The following is a 14710-nucleotide window of genomic DNA, read 5'->3' on the forward strand; positions in this document are numbered from 1 at the left end:
TGGAACATTTTAGAGTTGACAATTCCATGCTAAAGCCATATGAGGCAAGTAACTATTTTTAACCAGATAGAGATTATCTGAGAGTCTACTGCTGAATCATTTCAAACGTGGAAGAAATCATGGAATCCAAATGTAGGCGTGGGAGGGATGGGGGTGGGAAGGATTTTATCAAACACTTCTTCCAATAACTGTCCAGCTGCTTCAAAACTTAAGACCACTTAACTGAAAATGTCTGTGGGGTCACTTCAAGCAGTGGCTGCATTTTACAAAATGCTCCTGCTCTGAGAGAGAAGCAGAGCCTCAGGGTAGAGCAGCTTGAGAGGCTCCCTGTGCTCACCAACCCCCTTTGCACCATGCTCTGAGCTGTGTCACGTAGGAGAAGACACTTGCCCATCTTGGCACTGCCCATCACCACGTACCTGATGGGTGCAATGTGCTCAACTCTTCTGGGGCCACAGCCTGGGGTGGGAGAAGGGGTGCTCTCATCCCTGCTCTGCATGCCCTTCCACCTGCCAGTGAAAAGCACAGCTTCTGCCTCCTCTTCCTATTCCAGCATGGAGGTGATGTTCCAAATAACGAGTTTGCCAGGTGAAATTTGCCTTGTGGGTAAACTGAGGAATTTTCGTCATATTTCATTTACCTGACACACCTCAGGCTTGCAACAACAGGCCTTTCTCACTGGCAGCCATGGAATAAGGCAGTCCCTCACACAAGGAAAGGGAGAGCCAGGAAGTACAACTGAGTTACAGCAGCCTGACAGACACAGCCCAAATGCCTGTCACCACTTGTGTGAATTAATGCACAGCCTGTTTGCAGGCACTGAGCACAGGGTGGTAAGCACACACATGATGTTTAGCTTTGTGCTAAGTCTGTTTAACTCCATTGCAGGTGCAGCATTGATGGGTTCCATGCAGGAGTGGGGCACTGCTTGGGCACACCATGGTGCCAAAACAAGTGTTGGGAGGAACATTTCTGCGTTCAGCCCCACCAAAAGCAAGGCTTGGTTGTCTGTAATGTTTTCCCATTTTGCAATGGGAAATCAAACCTCCTCCCTGACCTACTGTGGTACTTGGCCACTAGCCTGTCTTCTCAGTATCACTGAAATCATGAGTGGGACACATTCCCTTAGCCCCCTCTAGACAAATCTCTTGGCTCTGATTTCCCAAAATCTGCTGCTCCTGGGATCCTCTGCATTGAGAAAAAAAGTCAAACCCTGTCCTGGCTTTGCACTTCAGCATGGGTGGGGCAGAGTGTGCAGAGAAGACACCAAGGCATTGTGAAGTCCTCTGTCTGCTTGTTACACAACAAAACACAGTCTCTTATTTTGTGGAGACAGAAAAGTTTAATTTAAACTTTCTCTTCCAAGCCATCAATATAATCTACAGAAGGAATCTTGTACATTAAGAGTACTTTCAGCTCCCAACTCAGTGGCATGGTAGGTATTGGCCATGGTAGGTAGGCTGCAGCTCTCTCCAGTGTCTGCTGCACTGCACTTGCCTCTGCAAACATCATAAATGTTGGCTATGAGACCAGATAGACATTCTGGCTGCAAGGACTTGAGCAAATTTAGCAAAATGGGTGGGATACATCCCCTTTAAAAGGGTCAGGGTCAGTGTCTTCAGCATGGAGAGTGGAGTTCAGGATAAATGATCTAGAAACTCAATGTTTTTAAGAGCAGTTGTGAAGTGAGAGGGACACAGCAGGGTCTGCTGCCACCTCCAAACGCCTCTGCACAATACCCAGGGCACTGCTGTCACTGCAGCTGTCACTTCTGGCTTTGCTCTCACTCTGCAGTGAGCAGCAGTGAGCAGCAAGGCTTGCACTGCTCCTCGTTGTGTCAAATGCAGCATGAGCTGCCGAGCTCACGTGTGGACTGTGGGGCTCTGGAGAGAACACTTGGGTGTCTCATGGGACTTGGCTTTCACTTGGGATCCCCATCCATGGAGAAGCTCAGAACTTCCCTCCCAGACCTTCTCCTCCTTTCTGGTTGTTTCAGGGCTGTGGGGAGGTGGTGGCTCCCTGCTCCGTGTCAGCCCCCACAGCCCAGCCTGGTGCCGAGCTGACCCGAGCCTCTGCCTGGAGGAAACCTGGTTCAGCTGATGTCACTGGACTGGCATCCAGCATACTCGCACACCACGTGTGGCTTGTCCCATCCCTGCCCCTGCAATCTTGAGTAATGGGGACTGACACATGTTTTTTCCAGAAAGCAATCTCTTCAGATCAAATTAATTCTGTGATTTCCAGGTGCTTCCTCCTCCGCACAACTGATGAGGACTTCCTGAAGCTAACGGCCAAGGCTGCTCCAAGCCAGGACATTTAAATTAATCTTTTGTTCTTGGGGACCTTCTGTAGCTTGGTGACTCTGGGTGCTGCTTCTTTCTCACTCACAGACCTAGCTCCTGAAGCTGCCAGCAAAGAGGTATTTTAGGGGGAAGAGGAGGGCAGGGTGGGAAGTGGGGTCTGAGCCTGTGGGGAGGCTCCCCTGAAAGCTCCTTGCAGGAGCCCCCATGGAGCTGCTGCTGCTCTCTGGGTGTGGGGTGAGGCAGCGCGGCCAGTCCAGCCTGGGGTCCACCACAAATGGCCTCAAATGAGCCTGAACTGCATCCCACTGTCTCGGGGTGAGCCAGCGGTCACCAGGAGATCCTGAGGATGTGGTAAGGCACCAGATGACCTCTCCTTCCCAATTTGAGGGGGTGCTTCTCGAGTAGGTGCTTTTGAGCAACACTGTGTCCTGTAGGTTCTCTGTGCATTATGAGGAACTGAGATTTTGATGGGAGCACCTTGTGTTGTGTTTCTATTTCCTCTCTCTCACTTATCAGGGGTTGGATCATGTTGCTGATGTTAAAGTCCAAAATACAGATGAAGCTGTGAAGCATGAACAATAAATGCTACTCATCAGTAGATACCCCAGAAGGACATCCCATCAATAGGAGGTGATGAGTGAATAAAATGCCTTTTACTCTCTGATGGAAAAAAATTTTATTCACTGCTTTTTAGCATAATTTAGTGTTGGGTCTGAGCCAGAATGTTTTTATTCTTGTGTGGATCTACATTTGCATTTCTCACGGCTATTCTATAACCTGAGTGTATTGCCAGTGTACATAGTGCTGGCATCACAACATTTTCAGAGCTTGTAAAAGACATGGAGCAGAAATCTAGAAACCATACCCCACACCTGTGTCCTACCTGCAGTGCAACCATCAGTATTTATCTTACAGCTACAACCCCTCCTGACACAGATCTCAAATATCTGTTGGTAAAGTATATTTCTTTTTTTCTCAACAAATGCACAGTATTTCCTTATCCAGCTTTTTATTTGAGCAAGAGGCCGTGTCCTGATGCTGAGCTTCAGCTTTCTTGCCTTGCCCTCCTCATCAGGCAGGTCTGTCCTAGCAGAGTTTTTTAATGTGATGGATTTTAAACAAGTTTCAAATGTACAAACCTGAACATGAAGTCTTTGTGGTTACCATAGTATTACCCCTAAGGGACAGGACTGGTTGATGCTTTCAGTAAGGTCAAGTCCCTCTTCTTAATTCTGGTTTTACTTGTGCCTGCACTTGTGCCCTTGCTTGCCGGCCAGCTGGGAGGTGACACCCCTGTTACACAAGCGAATGTCGTCGGTGTTTTCCTTCTTGATTGTTCTGCGTGTAACTTGGATTCCACGAGCGGCGCTCAGCCTATGTCATTGCATCACTTTAATGGTGTTTTTCTTGGCTGCAGGTTTGATTTTCTTGGCGTTGCAGCCAGGGCATCTCTGCAGACACGGACACCCGATAGCTGCACACGCCGCTTCCCCTTCCGCGCGCCTCGCGCTCGCCCCTGCGAACCCAAACTGCCAAGGACTGGCTTTGCCATTCCTGCCTTGCCTGTTCACAGTGGCCAGCACGCTCCTCTGCTCCTGTCCTCTTCATGTAGCAGTACTTGAAAAAGTTGTTACTGTACTGTGTGAAATCTTCAAAGATTTCACAACAGCAGTGCCTAGAAGATGCCTGCAAGGATCAGGAAGAATTTTTTCTGCACAGGCAAAATCCAACACTCCTGGTTGTCAAGTGCTTCTGCTCTAACCCTCACATGGGACAGCAAAGGGATAAGGACAGGAGAATAGGATCATCAGGAAATGATGATGCAATGTTACCCATCATGATAGAGGCATATGTTGTCTTTCAGACCTTTGTCAGCAGCTGTGCAAAGGCTTTTCAGAGGAGCTTGGAAGGATATTTAGGTACTTATGAGTGGTCCCATTTCACTTGTCCTTTTCTGGATGCGCATCTTCACAACAGAATGAGTTTGGGATTGTATTTTTTTTTCCTGGGTTTTTTAGCAAAACCATTCCTTATTTCTGGTAGTTCTGTTCTCAATGTATCTCCAGCAACACAGGAATCCTAAAATAGTAGTGCAGGGCTCTTGATGGATTCATGCAAATCCTCACATTTTTTATTCCCAGTATTGTTATAACACAATTTGCCCTTCCTTGTATGAGCTGACAGTCAAATCATACATGTATATTTTCCAATTGAGAGTTGTGTTTTCATATATATTACCAATTACATTTCTTGCCTGCACTGTTTGTAAAAGAAAAACAAAGCAATCAGCTCCCCCCAAAACAACCTCTTTATTCTCTAAACCCATCAAAATTTAGAATTTGCATCTTCCTTTCCTCTCCCCCTGCCCATGCACTTGTACTTCTGTGCTCTCTGCTCAGGGATGGTCCTGTGTCCTGCTCCTTGGAGGAAACACAATGTCAGGAATCATGAATCTGAGTGAGGTCTGGCAGGGGCTGGGGTCCCTGGCTCCCACACAGGCACTCCCAGAAGCATGGAGAGGAAGGAGGGAGAGGGAAAACCGATGGGGCTGTGAGCAGACCAGAACAGGCAGACGCTTCCCAGAAGGAACCTCCGAAGTAAATACGGTTGTGCAAGCCATTTCTGTGCCACATTTCCAAAGAGAGACTTTTCTGTTTCACATGTAGACACTCAGAAGTGCGTGTTTGGATGCCTCAGGGTTGAACAAAGAGAAGTTAGGATCATGCTGTCAGCTGCACTCCAGATCTGGACACGCAGCACCCTGAGCTCATTCTGTGGAGGAGAAGGAAACCCATGACACTCCAAAAGCAACTAGGGTTTGCTCTTGTGCCAGCATGGCCTTTCTAGAAAAAAATTCTCTTTCTCCACATCCCTCAGTCTTTAACCAATTAGCCAGTTTCCTTCCTGTCCCCTGTAGGTTGATTTTTAAGCCTTTTTTGGGGACAAGCAGCATCCCCAAGGAGAAGGACTTGGGGGTGCTGGTGGGTGAGAAGCTTGGCACGAGCTGGCAGCGTGTGCTGGCAGCCCAGAAAGCCAATCACATCCTGGGCTGCATCTAAAGGAGCGTGGCCAGCAGGCCAGATTGTCCCCCTCTGCTCCACTCTGGTGAGACCCCACCTGGAATGCTGCATCCACCTCTGGGGGACCAGCAGAAGAAGGATAAGGAGCTGCTGCAGAAAGTTCAGAGGAGGACAACGAAGATACTCAGAGGGCTGGAGCACCCCTGCTATGAAAACAGGTGGAGAAAGTTGGGATTGTTCAGCCTGGAGAAGAGAAGGTTCCAGGGAGAGCTTGGAGCACTTTCCAGTACCTAAAGGAGCTATGAGAGATGGAGAGGGACTTTTTATAAATGTCTGTAGGGATAGGACAAGGGGGAATGATTTCAAACTGAAAGAGGGCAGGTTTTGTTAGATATTAGGAAGGAATTCTTTACTGTGAGGTTGGTGAGGCACTGGCACAAGTGGAACAGGAAGTTGTGGATGCCCCATCCATGGATGTGTTCAAGGCCAAGCTGGATGGGGCTTGGAGCAATCTGGTCTAGTGGAAGGTGTCCCCATGGCAGTGGGCTTGGAAATAGATGGCTTTTAAGGCCCTTTCCAATCAAATGATCCTGTGATTCTGTGATATGAGGGATCAGAACCCCAGCTGACCTCCCTGGCAGCTGTATCTGAGGAAAGCTCTTCACCAGTCCCAAGACATCCACACAGAGGATGGTGGCCAGACAGGAGCTACTCCTCTGTGCCTCATCCAGCACAGTGGTGATGGGGCATCAGTGCAGGAGCCCATGAGCCTGCTCTGAATCCTCTTCTGGAAGCATTTAATTTCCTTGCTCTCAGATCCAAGGCAGCTTTCTTGGCAGAGGCCTCCCCCCAGCAGTCAGTGGTAAACTCACTGCTTTGGTTGGTTGGTGTTTTTCCAGTGTTTGCTCTGATACACAATTAATGAAACGTAACTACCTCCATTTATTGCTCTCTAGAGAATCCCTTGGATTGCAAGTCCTGGCCTTTGGGGACATTTCTATTGTTTCAGCTGCCACCAAAGCCAAGGCAAGTTAAATCAGACTCTTTTCAGTGTGATGGGAGGGAGCTCACATGCCACTGTGCCCTGGCATTGCTTGCAGTTGCCTGAGCATTGTCTTTAGTGCGAGACACGCCACAGTGGCTCTGGCTACAAGGCGACCACTGCCTGCGAGGTCTGGGCTCTGTCACCAGCCAAAGCAAGGTCAAATCACTTTGAAATAGTTGATTGATCTTTCAGCATCAACAAGCAGCCTTGAAAAACTGCAAGGAAATTCTGAGAGAGGAAAATAGTTTGACATAATTTGGGTAAACAAAAAAAAAAAAGCAATCTGCCAGCCTCATGCTACAGGCCTACTGCCAAATCTGCCACGGCTCTTTTCCAAGGTTTCACCTGCCTGAGGAGCAAAGATGACTTCATCCAGCCTGTGCTTGGTCAGGTCTTGGTTTAGAGGTGTGTCTGTATCTTTGAAGTGCCTGTATGGTAGTCATGCCCTGCTGGAAGGAAACCTTCTTGCTGCATTTGGCTTTGGGGTTGGACAGCCCAAGAAAGACCACGAGGGCTCCCAAGCGCAGTGTCCGAGGTCACAGGTGCCTGGACTGATGGCTGCTCTCTTTAGCAGGTTGTTTTATGAAGCAGAGACTTTCCTCTGCCAGCCCTTGCTGATGGAAACCACCTGCTTGGCACTAGCTAGATTTTTCTAGATCCCAGAAATGTCTGATTAAAGCTAAGCAGAACAAGGGGCTGTGGATTCTGCGGGAGGTTTTACCTGGAGCTGTGGATGGGTTTCACTGCCAGCTGTCCTGCACAGCACAGGGATGTGGGAGCTGTGCAACCACCTCAGACAACCTGCAGGTCACAGAGCAGCACTGCCAGGGAAAACAAATATCCTTGCTTGCCTCAAAAGGCTGAGCCATTCCCTGCAGTGCACCAGGAGCTGCTTGGACAGCTTTGGGAGCAGGTGGACAGGCAAAAATCTCACTGTGGGACAGTTCTGGTCCCCGTGCCAGCCACCCCCAGGGGTTTGAGTGAGCCCTGGGTCAAAGCAGACACACGGCAAGGGGAAGGGACCAGGGGAAGGGACCAGGGGAAGGGACCAGGGGAAGGGCACCACAGGTCTGGTGGTCAGCAGTCTGTGCCACTCCACATGTTAAGTCCATGAGAAGCTGACAGCAGCTCATTCTGATTTCTCATTTTACCTCAAGGATGAAGATCTCTTCTCAAGAGGGGTGAAGCCCTTAAATATTTTCAAGAGTCCATCTAATCACGATTGCTCTGATAATCTAATTACTAAGTTCAGGCCAGGGCAGTTGATTAGTACAAGCCACTTACAGCATGAACAGCTCAGAGTGCTGAGCCCAAGTTTGGTTTTTCCAACCTCTTTGACTTGAAAAGTTTTCAAAGACTTTGCAGGACCACAACACAGGTCTAGATTGAACAGCACAAGGTCTGTTTTTTCAGACATATGCTGCTTTTACCCACAGTGTTGAAATGAGTAATTCACACCTTCTTCCTCTCCCCTGTGCTAGGTACCAACTAGAGTTAAAATAATTTAAGATCTACCATTTTCAGAGTATTTTTAACCACTTCCTTTCACACTGCAGCCTCACAAACCCTTCTGTCTGTCTGCAGATCGCAGCTTGAACAAACTGCCTTGCATTTGCACCCTGCTTCAATCCATGTCCAAAGGCAGCAGCAGTTCCAAAAGAACTGCAGGTTGGATGGCCCAGGGCAGTGTTTAAGGACACACCAACCAGTCCAGGGAGCAGCAGTGCCTGCTAGGCTGTGCTCACCTTTGGTTGTGCCAAACACCAGTGCACTTTGGTCAGAGCTCACAGACTTTGTGCTTTCGTTTGCCTTATTCCACACACATGGGATTATTTTAAAATAGAAACTTCTTAAGATGTTAAACATTCATAGGACTCAGCCTGTTAGTGAGCAAGGTGCTTCATTTGAGGCATTTGAGCAGCCCTGCTGAGAGCACTGGGCAGCTGCACATGGTCAAGAGCCCAGTGAAACCCAAGGGCCAGAGGATTTCCTGACTACAGGGCATCCACTGGAGCAGAACAGCAGCAAGAACATCCAACAGCCTATTTCTACACGTTAGATGAGAACAACTTGTTCAGCAGCACTCTGCTACTGCAACAACTACATTTATTCATGCAAAAATCTCACAAAATCTGGCACAGACCCACTGTGGTTTGATGCAAAATAGCCTAAAAACAACCTCAGCAACAAAACCTCCAGCAGAGCTCGCTATTAAAAATCCCTTAAAATAAAGCAGAGAGAGAGAGAAAAATAGAAGTGATGATTTCCTTATTCACAATCAGACATAGAAGAGAACTGCTAGCATTTGGTTAGATATTTATCACACAGTAGCTGCAGTATCAGTCTGGCTTACTTCAGCACCGAGCACTTAACACAGCCCTTCCTCTGCACAGAGCTCAGCTGGGTCAGGCTGAGACACAAACCCAAAAACAAGGGTGGGAAGTGTTTTGCCAAATGGCCACTTGCAAATAGCACCAAAGCCAAAATTAGTATTTGAGGAAGCTTAGCTTCAGGCTGTTGTTTCCAAGCAGCAGCATTACTCAGGGAGCACAAATAAACGTTGATTTTTGATCACGTCTGTCACCAACAACTGTACCTGCTATCAGTGGAAAAAGCTGGAAGAAAAGCTTTGAGCTGTGAAACAACTACAGCATAGGGTCATGCAGGTAACTGTAGCCAGAAAAATCTCTGGGAGCTCCTGCCCTGGTCCTGGGAAGCTTGAGGCTCTTTGCCATTAAATTTCAGCAAAATATAGGACAGCCCCCTCTCTCATTTAAGGTACTCTGGGAGATACAAGAATAAACTCCATAAATTATCACCTTCACCATACTCTCTTTCCCCTTTTTCTAGCTCCCTGCAAGGGCAGGACAACCCATATCAATCCCATTCCTAGGTTTTTAACAGAAGCACTGCCAGCAACGAGACACGATCATCTACTACTTTTATTTAAAAATACTATAATGGTTTAAAAACAAACTGTTAGATCTCTACAAGAGAATAAATAAATCAGAGGAGCAAACGTGGAGCTGCAGCCAAGGAACCAGTCCTTGCTGCTGGGATTGTGGGATTCCCAAAATTCAGCTTATGGAAGGGAAAAGCACTGACAGGGCCTGCAGTCCTTAGCTGCAGCACAGGCAATTCCCAAGGGATGAATGCAGGGAGAGGTGTTTTCCCTGGCTCTGCTGTTCCTCCCACCGGCAGGACCGGAGAAGAGGCACTGCCACCTCCTGTTTACCGGGTGCAACAGGCCAGCAGGGGCTGGCAGCAGCACTGCTCGGCTTTCCTGCAGTCACTCGAGGGAACAAGAAGGGCTTTGGTGGCTGCTTCTAGCCAGTGTTTGGCTAAGGCATCACGAGCTCCCACTCCCAGGGATGAGCACCCAGCACAAACCCTGCTGCCACCCCACTCAGAGCTGCCAGCACAACTGCAGCCAGGCAGCAGAACACAGTGGGACAAATCAGACCCAACCCAGGCTTTCATATATTTGTATGTTTATTATTTCAAAGTACAGTATATACATAAGGTATAGCAATACCTTTGAAAACTTTATACAGAAACAGGTATCTACAAAATTAAATCAACAAGACATTCTGTATAGGACTTACACACATAGATTGGAAGAATCAACAGTTTCAGTTAGAACACGAAAATGGGAAGGAAACACCCATCCATCTTGGAAAAGCTCTAAATACCACCCAGCTCCCTCTGCAACACAGGCACCTGTCCCTGGACAGGTGAGACAGGGTACACCTGATTCTTTGTGCCACCTACTGCTGGTGTTCAGTCACAGTGACTGGCACAGGAAGGATGAAGGCCCCTTGGGACAGGTCCTGCCCTCTGAACCCCTCCCCAGGTTCAGGTCTCTGCAGCATGTGGACACTCAGGTTTTACAGTTGATGCACTGGAAGCCAGACATACTGATTTTAAATTTTTCTTTCTTTTTTAGTTATGAACCAAAACATTGCAATTAAAAATATTTTAAGAGAGGTAATACAGGTGTTGCCAGCAACAGGTGAAGATAGTGAGAAAATGTTCAAGGAAGAAATCAATATCCAGTTTTCTGGACACTATAACTAAAAATATTGCACAAGTCTGTATGGCAGCAAGCCAGTGATTTCCATAGCATAAAAGTGTAATAGAGTCAGAGGGTCTGGCTTCTGACAATGACAGTGCTGGATTTTACAGAGGGTGGAAAGGCATAGGCAGCTTTCTGGTAGGGCCTCTAACAACATCTGTTTGTGTGATGTTTGAATGAAAAGAGCACCCTGAGTATTTAAGAAACAGATGTTTAAGCTTGTAAGATACAACCAGCCACAAGCCTGAAATTTTCAAAAGCAGCCTGTGGCAACTCCATGTCTAATAGACACTGGATTTCAGTGACAGGACACTGTGCCATTTCATGCTGCAGGCTGCCTCCATGATTAGTTTATGAATTCACCAGTTTGTCTCTAAAATTCAATTTATCTGAGGACAATTTTCAGTTTCAGATTCCTAATACAATTTCCAAAACAAGGATAAGTGGGACGAGATCACTACACAAGGCTCTCACCCACCCTGCACCAGCTGTGTGAGCCATCCCACAGAAACACCTTTCATAGAAAGTGCTCTGAATACAACCCCAACAGAATTAGACCCCTGACAAGTTACCCCATGGGAACGGGGCCAGCAACATTTTATAGCTGATACCTCACTGCCTCTCAAAAAGGAGGAGGATCCTTATGCCAAGTTGCTGGCTGGTACTCATCACACCCCAGGCTGACTGGAGAGTCACCTGCCAATGTGCAAGCCAGAATGACTTTTCCAATTCTAACAGGTATGTTCAAAATAACACCTGTGGATGACAGATTTGGTCCATGAAAACACCATGCACAAAAAACAATGTGGTATTTTGGCTGCTTTGTGTGTCTCCATAACCAAGGGGAAAAAAAAGGTCTGAGAAGTTATTAGTGCTACAAAGAGCAAGCAGCATTTCAGCAGGGCAGGAGGACAGCTAACTAGGTTTCTCAACTTAAAAGGAGAACAACCATGCCAAAAGAAATAAGAATTTCCACAAAGCCATTGCACTGATTCCATCTGCACCACACACCTCCTTCATTCACACTGTACACCTGGAGAACATACATTAAAATATTACAATATTAACATGGTATCTAAAATACTGGAATCATTCAGCTGAATGCCTGAAAACATCCAGATATCTGGTACATGAACGCATGAAAACACAAACATACAAGAGCTAAGCTATGTTTTAGCATGCAAATTGTTCTAGAGTACTTTCTCTCAGCAGAAGGTCCAAGCTCAGTCATGAACAACTGTCTGTTTGCCTCCTGGAAGCTGTGACAAATCTGTTTCAGCAGAGCCAGGTATTTGCTTCTTCACATCACTTAAACAACAGTAAAGCAGTAGTCCCATGACTGCACTGGGCCAAGTTTCCTAACATTTCAGCTAACCGTTGCTCTCAGGAATTAGAAAAATAGATGTATAAAAACCCACCCAGATTAAAAGCTTGCAGTTTCTATGTAATTCTTGCTCAGGTTTTAAACTATTTTCTCCCATTCTCCCTTTCCAAAGGAATACTTAACCCTCTGACACTGAAGGAACCTGCCATCCCAGACTCCTGAAGCTCTCTGGACCCCAAACCAGGTCTTGATCCCAACAAGGACTTTTAGAGATGCCCATCTTTAAACTAACAAGGAAGTCCCACTGTCTTGAACCAAACTATTCAAACCAAATTAGGCTCTTTTGCTCAATTTGTTTTACTACAAAGCTCAGGCAACTCAGTGGCATCTGAAAATGGAGTTCACACCCCTAAGTCACCCAGATGTCTGATCAATTATCCTCCTCTGTGCTGCCAAATTCAGGTCCCTCATTCAGATTTGGTGTATAATACAAACACTATCTGCAGTAAGAGATTCTCCCCACAGCCCCCTTTTTGATTAAAGTAGCTAAAGCATTGCTATCGTAAATGTACATTGACTCTTTTTTCATGGCAATAGGAAGTTCAAGTATTTAATAAAAACCTGAAGTATGTATTTACATGGTGATCTGCTCAATTGATTTTGGTCAAAAGGTGATAGATACAGAAACTACTCATTTACCGCTGGAATAAAGATATTTTACATTGTGTATATTACTTACCCTGGAATTAAAATGTGAACATGATGTTGTGACTAACCCAAATCTCATCACTTTGATACTTTTCCTCCATCACCCTCTCAGACACTGAAGGACTAAGTAACAGTTTTCAGTTATTTTCATCAACTAATTCTTCACAACAGTAAAATCAAGGAGTTGCAGATTTCTGTGCCACTTTCACAGTCCAACAATATATTAAAATCCATTTAGATCTACTTCTTATTTCTTACCATTATTGTCACTAGTTGGTCTAGCCACAGCTAATAAGAAAATTTCACTGGTTTCCATTTTTCTTCGAAAACAGCTTCAATCACCATGCCTACATGTACTTACATAGATTTACAATGGGCAGCTTAAACTCCTTAAATGCTGTTAGTTATGCACGAGCCCCAAGAACTTTATTAACCAATTATCTGATATCAGATTTCTTTTGATCCATATGTCTAAAGATCAAGGGTTTACAAGATTTGCTGAACTGACATTGGTTTCAACTACATGAACTCAAAAACTGAATCAGAACACTTTCTTATTCCTTAGTTTTACTGTTGTTTCACTCCTCTGGAATAAAAAAATTGACCAGTTGAATGTTAACCTAAAGCAGAAAATATGCAATATCATGGCCACCACTTGAAACCCAAAATTTTGTAGCAAAGCATTATTCCATGCGTGTGTCAAAAATGCTTAATCAACCCAAAGATCAGAAATAATATGCAAGGAAGGAAATAAATGTCTTAAAGCCCTTAAAGCTCAGTAACACTGGATATGTTCAATAGCAACTAAGACATAATTGGCTTTATTTTTTTTCAAGCTCCATCATTAAGAGACTGATTAATTACACAGTGCAGAAATTAAAATCTCATGGCAACTCACACTCCAAACAGTCTGCACTGCAAAGCATCTGTATTTCAAATAGAAGTGCCAGATAAATGTAGTGTGCAATGAATTTCAGCAGTGCCTCAGGCTGATCCTAGGTAGACAGAACCACACAGATGCCAAACCCTGTTGATCTCTCACGAGTGAGCCTGTGTGGCCAAAGGCTTCTTCTGCAAAAAACCCAGATGCTCGTGCTGGCAGGCAGAATGTAAAACACATTGGTCTGTAGCACCTGCCTTTTCTGCATCTTCAGGTTGGTGAGTCCCCAGAAGTTTTAGTTATGTCTGCTTTATTCTCTGTTCCAGTTCATGCTTGTGTTTAATAAGCCGTTCTATTTCTGTTCCTAGAGTTTGCAGGTTTTCCTTTTTTGGGGGAAAAATAATAAGGTAGGTTACACAGGGAAATGAGTCCATCAGCACAAAATGCACTAGTAAGTCAAAATTACTGTTTATGTCAGCAGGTTGATACTTTCAAGTATCCAGAAAAAATGCAAATTATTAGATTCAGAAAAAAACATAACCATTGCAATAAGAGACTCAAAGCTCACAGCAAGTCATTTTTTGCAGTTACCAGTATTCTACAGGATGTCTAGAAGGTAGAATGCCAGTTCCCCTAGCATTCAAGGAGAATGATGATGATTACAGGAAGAGATCTCCAGCTTGTGCAGAGCCCTGCAGCCCAGCTGGCAGCCTGCACACCATTTTGCAGCCTGCCACCTCTCCCTGGCAGCAGGTGTGCTGCCCCAGGAGCAGAGCCTGCACTCCTGGCTCCACATGCCCAGGGCAGAGCATGCAGAGACCCTGCCCTGCTGAAGGCACAGGCACTCCAGACCTTATTTCAAGCAGAGCCCATTAGTACAGCATACTCTGAGGGTCCTAAACTGGAGGTACATGGCATCATGTCACAAAACTCCCTGGTTAACCCCAATGCTACCAGCAGCAGCAAATCACAATGAGCTGACTTCTGCAAAGCCTTTAACGGCATGCAGTGAAGGGAGCATCTGAGAACCACGAGAATGTGCAGAAGAACTGGCACAGCTACTCACTTTCAATGTAATATTCTTCAGTAATGTATCTTCTAACACAGCCTGAAGCTTCCTGTTTATCTCTAAGGAGAGTTCCAAGGTGAGCCCACTGTCTGCAGGGTGCGATGTATACAGAGATGCCATGATCCCACCACGCCTGCTCAAGTGTACTTTGTTGAAGTCAGAGGCCTCTGATGACAGTGTTCCAGCTTCTTCCCGCAAAATATAACTCTGAATAATTCTGGAGGATAAAAAAAAAAAAAATCAAAAAAACAATAATGTCATAGCATTACAAGACAGAGAAGAGTCA

At 45.9% G+C, this 14710-nt stretch overlaps 1 protein-coding gene across 4 annotated transcripts in view; it reads right to left on the reverse strand.

Moving 5' to 3' along the window:
- Positions 1–9842: 9842 nt before the first annotated feature.
- Positions 9843–14710, reverse strand: part of CCDC186 (coiled-coil domain containing 186) — a 35492-nt gene continuing 30624 nt past the window's right edge. For all 4 annotated transcript variants that reach the window (XM_021525951.3, XM_021525950.3, XM_085582810.1 and 1 more), the window contains 2 exons: positions 14422–14641; positions 9843–13738 (listed from right to left, as the gene is read on the reverse strand). In XM_021525951.3, coding sequence (XP_021381626.3) covers positions 13655–13738; positions 14422–14641 — 304 coding nt within the window. In that variant the 3' untranslated portion in view covers positions 9843–13654. The remainder of the gene's footprint in view (positions 13739–14421; positions 14642–14710) is intronic.

This window comes from Lonchura striata, chromosome 6, assembly GCF_050655825.1.
Source record: "Lonchura striata isolate lonStrDom1 chromosome 6, ASM5065582v1, whole genome shotgun sequence".
In the NCBI taxonomy this organism is placed as follows: Eukaryota; Metazoa; Chordata; class Aves; order Passeriformes; family Estrildidae; genus Lonchura; species Lonchura striata.